This window comes from Augochlora pura, chromosome 10 (assembly GCF_028453695.1).
Source record: "Augochlora pura isolate Apur16 chromosome 10, APUR_v2.2.1, whole genome shotgun sequence".
NCBI lineage: Eukaryota > Metazoa > Arthropoda > Insecta > Hymenoptera > Halictidae > Augochlora > Augochlora pura.
The window spans coordinates 7,944,470-7,957,270 of record NC_135781.1 but is presented as its reverse complement, the minus strand read 5'-3'; the positions used below and the strand labels follow the sequence as shown (position 1 = coordinate 7,957,270).

General features: G+C 39.1%; 1 protein-coding gene across 1 annotated transcript in view; it reads right to left on the bottom strand.

Moving 5' to 3' along the window:
* The window catches only part of LOC144475949 (lachesin), a 147,675-nt gene that overhangs the window by 28,945 nt on the left and 105,929 nt on the right, over positions 1-12,801 (bottom strand). The window contains exons 3-5 of the mRNA XM_078192405.1: positions 12,557-12,742; positions 11,079-11,274; positions 8,264-8,392 (exon numbers count right to left, since the gene is read on the bottom strand). Coding sequence (XP_078048531.1) covers positions 8,264-8,392; positions 11,079-11,274; positions 12,557-12,742 — 511 coding nt within the window. The remainder of the gene's footprint in view (positions 1-8,263; positions 8,393-11,078; positions 11,275-12,556; positions 12,743-12,801) is intronic.

The window sequence follows — 12,801 nt, the reverse complement described above, 5'->3', positions numbered from 1 at the left end:
TTCGACTCGTCAAAATAATTGAGAAAGGAGATAAATGTTTATGCAGTTCCGAAAATAGAACCTCGGATAAAGAAATGTTTTACCAGATTTGTTTCTGATTTCTTCACGTAAAATCACCCATTGCTCGGTTGTGTTATGAAATTCAGTCCACCCAGATTTTTCAAATTGTAGATGATTTCCAAATGCTATGAAATATCGAGTAAAGCATTGTTCGATATTAGGGATACGGCACGAATAAAACTGTCGCGTCTCTGTTTTCGAATGACAATGTTCAACCACGAATCGTTTCTAGAAACAAGGTATTTGGTACGGAAACGTTGCCTAATAAAACCCGGCGTCTCCCATCCACGTAAAAACAAAACCATTTGCACACAAAGTAACAAAAAATTCATCCCCATTCCTCGAACGAACCCATCATAAAATATATGCTTGAAAATATCGAACGATTTCGACAACGTAAAAAAAAAGGTAATAAAGTTTGCTACAGCAAATATCAGCCAACGATTGTGCGCCTTTTAACAGTCGAACGCTGGATCTTTCTGATAAAAATATCACCGAGTATACCTAGGATTTTTTGTAACTTTATGTATCAATTTTTACCATCATGTTTTCCAAGGTACTTCTTCTAGATGCGTCTAATTTTCCGTAGGTGACGTGAAACATGCAAAACTTTGTGTCAATCGTCGAGAACTAGATAGTAAAATGGATCGTGGGTCCAGATCGACCCAGTCGTTTGAGTAATAAAGCTTGTTCACTTCTTTTAACTGTTCTTGTCGCTAATAACTGAGAAAATGTATTAGTAAAATTATATTCTTGGTATTAACCCCTTGCACTTGGATATATAAAATATGATAATCATGGATACTTTAAAAGTGATTTGAATTTTGTATTTCGTTAAATCTGTATCAATACAATTTTTTACCAAATTTTATTTCCGTCTTAGAAACTAATGGAGACATATTTATTATTACACAGAACCTGAACGATAAATTCTTGAATTAGCTTAAAAATCAAGTTAAACATCTTTAAATCTCTTTCCAATTCGAAGGAGATCGGTTCGATGTTAAAAATAAAATCCGAGCAATCCGCGTTATTATCAGAAGCAACGTTTCAACGAGAATCCTTTCTAACGTGGAAACCAAGCTGCTTATCTTGGAGAATCACCCCGGATAAGCGATCACGAACGAGACATTAATCCAAGAGCTACGACCTTAAAAAACCGACATGATAAAAAAAAAACAACGGCACGAGAAAGCTCGCCGCGGGGAACGTGCGAAAAAATCCATTACGTCAAATAGTTTTAATTTCCGTGTTTCGCGCGGACTTTTACATATTACTTCTGCTCGGGAACGTAATCAACGAAGGGGAATTCCTTATCTGGAACGGAATTAAACGGACGATCCCGTTTTAAACAGGTCCGACCGAAAGGAAGCGGGAGAGTTGCGTGTCCAGCGTCGCACAATGCACATTATCGCTCTGCGCGACAACCGTAAAAATCCTCGTTACGACGTATCTCGGCTCGGTATCGAAATGAAATCCCGTTGAAACGTTTAAGGTGGTTCAACGTTATCGGATAGTTCAGATCAATGGTTTCTCTCGAATCCGATTGCTTGATACCATTTGACGAATACACAGGAGCGCGTTGGTTGATCGAAATAATTAGAGAACATATTAGGATAATGGAAACGTGATTTTAATTAACCAACTACTATTACTACTACCACCACTACTAATCGATTGCTCGTTTAATGACGTACAATTCAAAAAGGACAGTAATTTTTGCGATCAATAGTTTTCGAGAAACCTCGATAAACGTGTTCTTTTTATCCCCAGCTTTAACGGTTCTTTTCACCCACTTCAATGTTGACGATATCTGATAAAAATAAATATGTATCCAATATTTTTCCAATATTTACTCTCATTCGGCATGCATCAATTATAATTTTTATACATATAATTGCCTCCAAGTTTTACATTCAACTCAATAATTTCCAGACTTAAATCGCATAGAAAATCTATGCGACGAAAATGCATTGTATTGATAAATACCATTATTCGAAAAAAATGATCCGCGTATTTTTAATCCGTAAAAAATGGCGAATATTAATATGAAATTGATTAACATGTCTTGACCAAGTTTCGCTGAAATCGGCTTGTGTAACCCCTTGTAAGTTACTCAAGGAGAGAGAAGTATTGAAGTAGGTTGTAATGGATGTTACTTCATCGAATCGATTTTACGAAGTTGGTAAACCGGATTCCTCGGAAATCTCATTGAAGCGTTAACTATGGTCCTTTCACACTAGCCTGGGATAGGTCTGGGTTTAAATTTTTCCATTATACTGTATCTTCAGGTTACTTATTGTATCCTGCACGTAATAAGCTTGCATTTACTTTACTAAGGTTCAAATTCCAAAAATATGTGGGTATTTATTTATGAACACCGCAGAAGGTTTAACAACCTTTGATGGCTCACAAATATTTCTAGTTTATATATTGCCAAGGCGAAAATATTTTTCATAGAAAGAATGTAGAAAAATTCATTTGATAAACAAGCATACAATGATAAAAAGAATAAAATGATTATTGGCCACAATGTATACGGCATTCGACCCAATAAATACAAATACCTTGTTCATTACTGCACATATTATCCTTGAGGATTAAAATCGGCTCGTGTGATCTCGATACGTTCCCTTTCAAGTTACTTAAAGAGGGAGAAGTATTGGAGTAAGTAGTAACAAACGTAACTTCAACGAATCGATCTCGAGAAGTTGGTAAACCGGATTTCTCCGGAATCTCATCGAAACGTTAACGATGGTACCCGGCAAAAATTCTCGCCGGATCTGAATTCGATTCGCGCCGGAGATTCCCAGCCACGAAGACGATTACCAAGAAGGTGCAGCTTCTTCCGTGAATCCGCGAAGATAAAAGGGATCCCCCGGCTCGCTAACGGAGACGTGTAGATTTCTCGCTTTGCGTGGGAGCGGATGTAACAATCAGAACGAGGACCAAGGGAAGCCTTGGTTGTCGGAGAGTAGGGGGATCGATCGCAGGGGCTCGCGCGGCGCGCAGCCATCTCCGAGATGATCCGGTTTGTCCTTCTCCTCGTTCCGGTCTCTCTATCGACAATAGCCACCGATCGCTTGAATTTCGAAGCAATAGCTCGCGAACGCAATCGTCTATACGGTCTGCGGGTAGCGAGCGTATTCAATGAAATTCGATTATCCCGCACGATCTTATCGCTCGAGGGCAGGTGCAAGATCGTAGCATGAACCTGGGTACATCCAATTTCCGGGGAAGAATTACCTCTCCCCCGGATCTAAGACACCGGGAAACGCAGTCGTAACCGCGACTTAACTCGTCGTCGCTCTACCGTTCCGGCTTCCCTCAACCCTTTATCCTTAACCCTTCGCTCGTCTGTCGCACTTTTGCTTGTCCTACTCTTTCTATCCTCGCCCCGATCGCGGTCCTTCATTTTCCAGGGTTCGCTCGATCCGATTCGATCTTTCCTCGTGGCCGACTTCCTTCGGCGGAGCTGTGATTCTGACCTGCGGTAGGGACTGCTGTTCAGCAGGTCAGATTTTCTCAGATTATTTGGTTGAGAAGTATTGAACAGTGGGACAATATTGTTCGCCAATATTTGGATTTTTTTATCGTAAGTATGATGCTCAAAGAAGAATGTTTGAATCTGTATTGATGAATATCACCGAAACGTAATTTCAAGTTTATATATGTATTTGCTGATTTTTAATTACTGATAAATTATGAGGAACTTGTAGAATATTTACTATTACTGTAGATAATATATTAGATAGTTACTATTGCTTGTAGGTAGTTACTATTTACAAAGTATACGTATCGAATGAGTGCAGTGTAAATTGTGTACCCTTTAGTTTCTATGGTCTTTCACAAGAATAATGTCATTGCTAAACTAAAAAGGATTAAACCAAGTGAAGAGATTGCATCCATGATTCTACATGGGTAATGGGCTATCACCTAAATAGTACAATACAAGGGTAGTTCAGTTGTTCTACGAACATTAACCGGCACGTGTCTGAGATCTTCTTGAATAGCGACGGTACAGGCAAAGTGGTTTTTGGAAGTGATCTTGATTTTTCTTTAACTGTGAGAAGCTGCATTAAGCTTCTTCTCCTTCAAATATTTAACAAGAGTAATAATCATATAACAATACCGAGTCATTGTTTCCGATAAAGAAATAGTATTTCTAAATGAAACATTATAGAATATACTGTGTTTAATGAAACAAAGCATATGTTATCAACGTTCACGTCCAGAACATAAAAACTGATTTAACATTGCTTTTATAAATCACGAACAAATATCTTCGAGATTTTTTAACTCGAACTAATTTTTCGAGCGCAAAGGAAAGATTGTAACTTACCCTCTTTTGTTTGACCAGCAGAAATTTCTACAAGCGAACTTCGTCTTTCTGTCTAGTTTATGCCCATGCTTAAATCTTTGGGCGAGAATTTTCTACATAATTCTAACTTGTACTCCTTCGCTCGCCCGACCAAGAAGTACAAATGTTCTTCCTTTGTCAGTCTCGTAATATACATTTAGACGATACGTTCCAGAAAAAATTTATTCAAAGGATCTATTTGGAATATTTCTCGAATGAAATTTCACTCGAAGAATTTATATCAAATGTTAATCGAACAACATTTTAACTCTGTGCAAAACAAGGAGGATGTTACTCTAGACGTACAAAACGCATCCAACGAACAACAGCAACAGAATCAATTAGTCAGCTCTAGCGGAGCTCGACCAAGAAAGAAAATTCCGAAAGTAAGAATGTTTGCAGAAAAACCTAGCCCATTTCCAGAGCAACGAGCTGCGCGTTCAAGCCCGGCTCCCATCGAAAAACTTTCACAGAAGGAAGCAACCCCGCGGCCCGCCGCTCGACCCTTCGGCCCCGATGTTTCCCGTTTCTTTGGCTCGTCAATTCTTTCCTCGTTATTCCCCTTTCGAGTTGTTCGCCCCGCGTTGTCGCTAAGCTCGCGGCAGCGGCAGCGGCGAGTAGGTGTATCGCCTCAAGTGTAATTTTATTATCTCTCTCTCTCTCTCTCTCCTTCGGAGGCACCTTTCAAGCCGGTCGCGCGCCACCCCTGCATTCGGCGCGCCTTAACCACGGTGCTCGGCACCGGTTCCGCGCTGTTATTTAAGCAGCGTTTCACCTCTGCTTCCTTTTTTCCTTTCCTTTACCGACCGCCGGGCTTCTCCACCCGCCCTCCCCTAACAGCCGCGGCGCCTAGTTCTCGCCGAGCCGAGCCGAGCGGAGCGGAGCCAAGCCGGTTCCGCGGCGTTCTTCTTTTCTAATACAGACGCCCGCGCGCGCTGAAGCTTCCCTTTTGCCACGTCGAAATTATGCAAAGAAGGAGACGATGGCTATCCGTAGCCGGCACACGGGGCCGCGCGCTGTGTGTTCCATTCGCCTTCGCCTTTGCCACCACCGACGCGGTTACCCTTCGCCTATGCTCGGCTCCCGCCGGGCCACGACCGTTTTTAAGAGTGCGTCCTGCGGATAAGGGCACGCGCTATACTCCACGCTCCTGCTACGGACGATTGAGAGAAAACGTTCCCGTGCCTAAGTGCCGGGAATATGGTGCACTTTTTTCGGCTGCACGCCGTCCGAACCGTAAAAGAGAATTTTATTTTTACTCGCGTTCGGTGCTCCTCTTTTACCCTCCGCTGCTATCCTCCCCTGCTCGGTTCTACGTTTCGCCTTGCATCGACGACGACACAGCTTTCGTCTGGGATTCGTAAAAGTGCGCCAGTATTCGATTTATTTTATCAGTGATGTTCGGATACCCGTCTTCGATTTAATAAGACGCGTTCATTTAATTAGAGTGTTACACAGAGAGTTCAGGTGAATACTTGAAAGCAAATTATCTCGAGGAGAATACACATTCGGGAGAAATGTTTAAAGATCTTTCTGAAAAATATTTTCCGCGAGTGACATATACATTGAATAAATAAGTCATTAAAATAGTCGTAAAGAGTTAGTGGTCCGTAATTTTTACGAATTCCGTAAACCTAGTATTAATCTTGTAAATATTCGTACACTTATACAGATTCCCCAATTTTTGAGGAATTATGTGTGTCTACGAAGAGGACGGACGAACAGTGAGCAATTATTAGACTAGTCTGAAGGTCGGCGAACTAAGGTAAATTAATATGAAGTGAAGTTCATATGAATTTTTGGGGATATACAAAATTATACATATAAAACATGTATATAAAACACGTTCCTCGTTTCGATCAAAATTTTTTTCTGACAACTGAATTGTAAATAAATTTTAAGGAAGCATGTTACATCGAATGCTTTTAAGATTTGTATATTAGTATTTCTTTTTAATTTCCATGAGCTACAAGTGCATAAAAATAAAATCCCAAGTCTACCATTTGTGGTCGCCAGCTATAATGTCGTATACTTTTACAGTTGTAATTTCAACAATTTTGAACTTAATTTGATGTAATCGAGACGTCTGCAAAGTTTCTAACAAATTTCTAGAGTCATTGAAAAAGTTCTAGTTTAACTCTTAACTAATGTACCTATTAAAGCTCACGTAACCACTAGTCGCCATAACCGCCACCGCTAATGTTTATTGTGTCATTATTGGGCTAACAAGAGAGAGAAAGAGAGAGAGAGAGAGAGAGAGAGACGTAGTTCTTGTTATCGCATTTATTGCCGTTATTGTTATTTTGTTAATCAACTGTCACCGTTGCTCTTTTTATTAAAGTTGTGTGTATCATTTCCTTTTGCACCATAGTCTGATAGGATTTCGTAAAATAATCCCAACAATATTGATAAATAAATGCCACGAATCGTACGGTTTTAGTTTCATGTACGAGCGTGTAGGATTTTTTCACCTATAAAGCGATTGACTGATGAAAAAATTGAATGCCCTATGAAGGACTAAGCGTTAATCCGTTTTTACGGGGAAATAAAGCCAGAAGAATCCAATAAACGGATTTCAATAGACTTATACGGAAACCTTTAGTAGAAGGAAAAAGGCAGAAATGACAGAACTTTATTACTTGGACTTCAAGCTTGCGTAAACTTTCGGCACGAAATCGTAAACGGAATTAATGACGTTCGAGTTAATTAAGTCGATAATTAAAAGGCTCGATGAGTTGAAATTGCATTATTCACTGTATGATCGTCAATATCTCAGTGCGTTTTGGAATTGCAACAATTGGGTAGTCGTACTCTGTTTGAAAAATTTAATTTAAGGGAATTTAACCAGAAGTTTTGCATTAAAGAACAAAGTATTGTAAATAGAAATTTATAATAATTATAAAAATTGTAACAATAATGTGTGTAACAAGTTATAATATTTCTAATAATTTATAATAATTTAGTTATTGATGTAAAGCTTCTGGTTACATCCATTAATGAATATATATATTTCTCTCTCGATAAAAAAGCAGTATACAATAAAACATAATTGTATTATATGCATATGGAGTATACACATTCTTATACTAGTTGATTCTGTATCTATGTAGCTTGGAGTGTTTTTCACGCAGAAAACGAAGCCTGACACGGTAAGCCAAAGTGGCTAATACTATGTAAAATAAAGTCGCCCTAACTTGAAACATTTTCTAGTCTACGGCGCGGAGAATGTTTTACGACGGCATCTACTTCTCGGCGCATAAATTTTGTAACGTGACCGTTATGAATAACATCGTCGTCGAAACTGGGTTGTAGAATCTACGCAGATAGAATTCAGAGCACTGTTCAACGTTTTACATGCATGTCTATCGCGTGATACAATTCAGTTTGTAGCATCGCTGCGAAGCACAGGCCGACGAAACAAATACGATAAAGTTACATAAATAATTTGATATTTACGTATTCCAAGAGAATTTTTATCATAGCGTATCACTCCTATGCTACACCAACAAACGGTTATTACGAGAACGAAAGACTCGCGAGATTTTTTAAAAGAAAATACAGATACGTCGAGGTTTGTTAATATATACTCTTAATAAATTGTAAATAAAATGTTTCCGAACGGTACTATTTTCTGCGGAAATCCCAACTGGGGCACGTACGACGAAATAATTAGGGAAGTAATAAATCGTAATAAAAGCTGGTTCGAACGTGAGAGGATTTCGAAAAATAAGTTCGGTCCAATGAGCGAATCAGCAGAATCCATCGGAACTAAGAAGATAATCTTCGGCGGTAGATAGATCCCCGGTGAAAGTACCTAGGGAAACGATATTAGGGCGTACTCACAGTGCACGTGCAGCATCATCCGTTTGCTGACTGATGGTGGTACTCCGTTACTTGCGATGCATAGGTAGGCGCCCATCTCGCTCCTGGTTACTTTCGACAGAGTCAGCGTTTCCCCTTGGGCGTTAGGCACTGCAATACACAAGCGGATGGAAAGAATTTCAAAATCCGTTCGACCGTATGCGATTTAATGACTTTCCGAAAAAATTATTCGATGTGCGGTACGTACGAAGAATTCGTTCAATCTTGCGATCAGTCGACTGGCAAATCGTTTGTTGCCATATAAACTTGGCTTCGCAAGAAAATTCTCACGCGAAACGCCGAGATTAAATTTTTAAATAAAATATTATTAGTAACTTCATTCTCTGTCAAATGTAATATGAACGGTAACTTGAAAATGCTCTGAATAATTTGATAACCGCGTATAATAAAAAATGTTCTAGTATGAAATCGTTGACTTATGTCACGAGGTATGTAACTTCTTGTCGTGCCAAACGTTGGATAAATGGTAATTTGAAAATATTCAGAATAATTTGATAATTGTATACAATTTTTAAAAATGTTCTAACATATTTAACAATATTATTGGTTCGTGTTGTGAGAAGCATAGACATTAAATAAATAGTAATTTTAAATTTATTAAATTGTACGCAATTATCAAATTATTCTCATTATTTTCAAATTAGTAATTTGTCCTAATCGATTTAAAATTATTGGCTCATGCAATGCTGAATGTAATTTCATACTTTATGTAACATTAAGTAAATGGTAATTTAAAAATAATTTGATAATCATATACAATTTTAAAAAATGCCAAATCTTACATTAGGATATTAAATTGCAATCGTACAGATTATTTATCACACGCTGTGCCAAATACAAAGACGAGAAACTAAAAGAACTGAGGCAGCAACGAAAGCTCCGAAATAATCGATAAAATAAAGTCGATAGCGTAACGAACTGTCACTGTCGTCAAACCATTTTCCTATTTCACAGACTCTGCTTCGGTGAGATTTTTCCAATTGCAGTTTCTATTACCACCTACGAGAATACCAAAGACGAGCGCCTCGAAATACAAGTGTCAAATTGCTCTTCCTCGCCTCGGCCGGGGGATCTACCGAAGCATTGTCGAGTATTTGCGTGATTCGCTGTAACGCGAGGCAGCCCCGGGAGGAGGTAAGCTCCGTAATACGAGCAGCGACAATCTCCTTCGACGAGGAACGAAAACTCCCGCGGATTGCCGCGCGCGGTACATTTTATTCGGCGCGACGCGAAACGCGAGATCACCAAATTGGTAATTAGTTTTAAATTACGCGGCCCGAACGGCGCCGGTACCGATTTCAACATATTTCGAGCTGCCAGCGCGAGCCGTGACGAACAAAGAATCCGCGGGATTGAAGAAATGAAAGACACACCACCGTTCGACAATGCACGCGGAGCTCGGAGCTTAAATGAATTTCCGCGATTGTGTTTCTATCAACCGTTTTGGTTAAGCTCGCTCCTCCCGGTTTATTCATAAAGCGGGAGATTGATCTCGGTGTACAGTGGTGCTAGAAAGTATTCGGACACGAAGTCTTCAGGTCCTCGACAAATTTCTTTGAAGACCATCGTATATTTTTTTTAAATTAATCAATCACTAATTTGAAGAATGAAACTTCCTTTTTTTTTCAAACGAGCTCTTCGAAAATCTTCCGCGCAATTATTCTCTAGTTTACAAGAACTCGTGGCTGAATTCATTTGACAACGAATTAGAGATCGCATTTGTTAATTCGACCTGCCGTCTTTGAACTAATCAATTATTTTCACCATGGAGCTTAAACAAGAGCTATGGGTTATTGGCATATCTATTGTATTATAAACTAATATAACTCACGCGGAAGTATGATCTCCGGAATATTCGACGATTTTCAAGCGATGACACGAAATTTATGGACACGCGTTGTCGGGCGAATAAATTTTTTGTCGACGATATTCGGATTCCGCAGAAAAAGAAAAATAGTTTTTCGAAAATCTGTCATGACTTATGATTTTGTGCGTGTCGACCGGGATTGATAGGTGGCTTTGATTTCGATATTACCCTGTTTTCGATCTAATTCGATCGTTTACGAGCCGTTCCATTTACTTCGGAGATCTATTGCTATATCGTGCGTGCATCGTCGAACCACCATTTGTCAATCTCTTTGCATATTTAGGTTCAATTTTCGTTTTTAAGAAATCTGCCGTAATTTATATTTTCATTGATTATAATGTACGAATTTGTGACAGTTCATTTTGCGCTACATGTATTAACGTAATATACATATACTGGGTTGTTACAAATGTAATTTCGGTTTTCTAAATAGATACAACTCGATACATAAAAATATAAAAATAATAATTTATAAACATTTTAAATTAACTAAAAAGTTAATCTACTATACAGTAGCAAAGCTACCGGTAAATTTGTCAACCAACTGATTCTTTAATTTTTTAAATTAGTCAAGACATAACGCAAGACAAATGAAACTAACATAATGAACATTTTCATAATTAAGTTTTTAAATAACTATTCATTTTTATATACAAAAAGTCTTTCTCTCATAAAAGTGATAAAAAATACGAGATTGTATAAACATCGCCAGTCCGTTAATAATTATTAGACACGTATTTATATTTTTAAAGAAACATTTCCGTCTTCGCATTTAATCAAGTTCGCTCAGATTTTTCGCCCGATAATGAAAAAAGATGGTTCACTTAAGAAGTTACCGCAGTTTAAAAGTCTTTAGCATATTTCGCGCAGCTAGAATAATTCACAATTAGAGAGAGCCCGGGCACTTACTTTTCGTTTTGCCACCGGAGAGACCGTCCCGGGAAATAATTTCGGTGCCATCTTCTCGTTTCCAAACGATTTCAGGTTTCGGGTATCCGCGAGCTTTGCACACCAATTTTGCGGATGCGCCCTCGGGTACCATCAGATCGTTCGAGGTTTCCTCGGATATTATATCCGGCGGTATCACCACTTCCAGGAACGCAATCTGTAAGGTCGATTAATCGATAAATCAATTACCTTTCTCTGCAACCCCCAGAACTTTTATTCATGAAAACATTGTTCGGAAAATTTGTTCGGTACATTTTAATGTAATTTCTATCGCTCGAATGTTGTTGCACAGTTAACGCAGCAACGTATAGAACGAATTTGTTTACCAAGGTTCCAACTTAATCGTGAAACGGAACAAACTATCAGCATAATGTTTTCACGAAAGGGTAGCTATTATGTTATTTGTTCATGATCTCTATTTGGTTGGTTAGCTACGATCTTCGTTTACTTACTTACAAATATAATAGAACCTCTGCTGTGTGAAATATAGTTAATAAAATATTTCAAAACAAAACGGAGTAAACTTGTTGATTTTATGGCAATTTTTTGAAACAATTTTCTGTCAGACTTCATCCTGTAAAAGCAACTGAGTAAAAACAGTGTTCGCATAACAGAACGATCGAGTAATAGATAATTATCTATTAAAATATTTACACGAAAAATATCCACAAAACAGAGGTTCCATTGTAAATCACAACTGAACGGAACACATCTACAAAAATTTCTCCTCAACAATTTCATTGTCGACAAAATTCTCACGCGTCTCGTTAACAACGGAAAGTGAACCGCGCGTTAAATACCGAAAATGAAATAGAATGTTGACAACGTGACCCAGTGTTCCCAGTCCCGTATCTTCGGGCGCAAGTAAAAAAAAAAAACAAACACGACACGCTATCAAACGGACTAAAACAAAATAGAAAAAAAAACAATCAAGATAATTTCGCCGCGGCACCAATATATTCGATTTCACGGCCGGGCGTCCCGCACAGATAAAACAAATATTTTTGCCGCGGTCGCCGAAACGATCGAATCATCAAGCGTGTTTTAAACGGACGGGAACAACAACGGGGTTGTCGTGTGTCTCTGACGATGGAAAATTTTCAATGAGATTTTTGAACATAGAATCCTCGGCAACGGCCCGCTGGAAACAAATACTTGCCGGGCGCGGAACGGATTTCACTTTAAAATGAATGCCCTCCATGCAAAAGCATCGCGCACAATAAAAATCTGACCCGGATCTAGGGTAAAAAGATTCTCCACTTCTCCGGGTATGTGCTTTATCTCCCTCCTTTACTTTTTCTTCTCTTTCTCTTTCTTTCTATCCTTTCTCTCGTCGCTCTCGCACACACTCTCTCTCTCTCTCTCTCACTCTCTCTTTTTCTCTCGCTCTCACGTTTTTTATTGCGCGCCAGCTATTCCGAAGGATAGCCTTTCCTTACCTGACTCTTCATAGGATTCGTGTTGACCTGACACATATAAATGCCTCGATCTTCCCGGCGTACGGAATGGATGCTGAGCGTCCACGTGTTGTAGTCGCTGTGCGTTACTGATAAACGCGCGTTGTTCGTGATCACGTGCTCCTGGATCGCCAGGATCGCCTTGGTGTCCGCTTTGATCCACGCCACCTGGCCTCACAAACCCATTTCTTAACACGCCGTTCGACTTCCCGACGATTCGCGTCGCT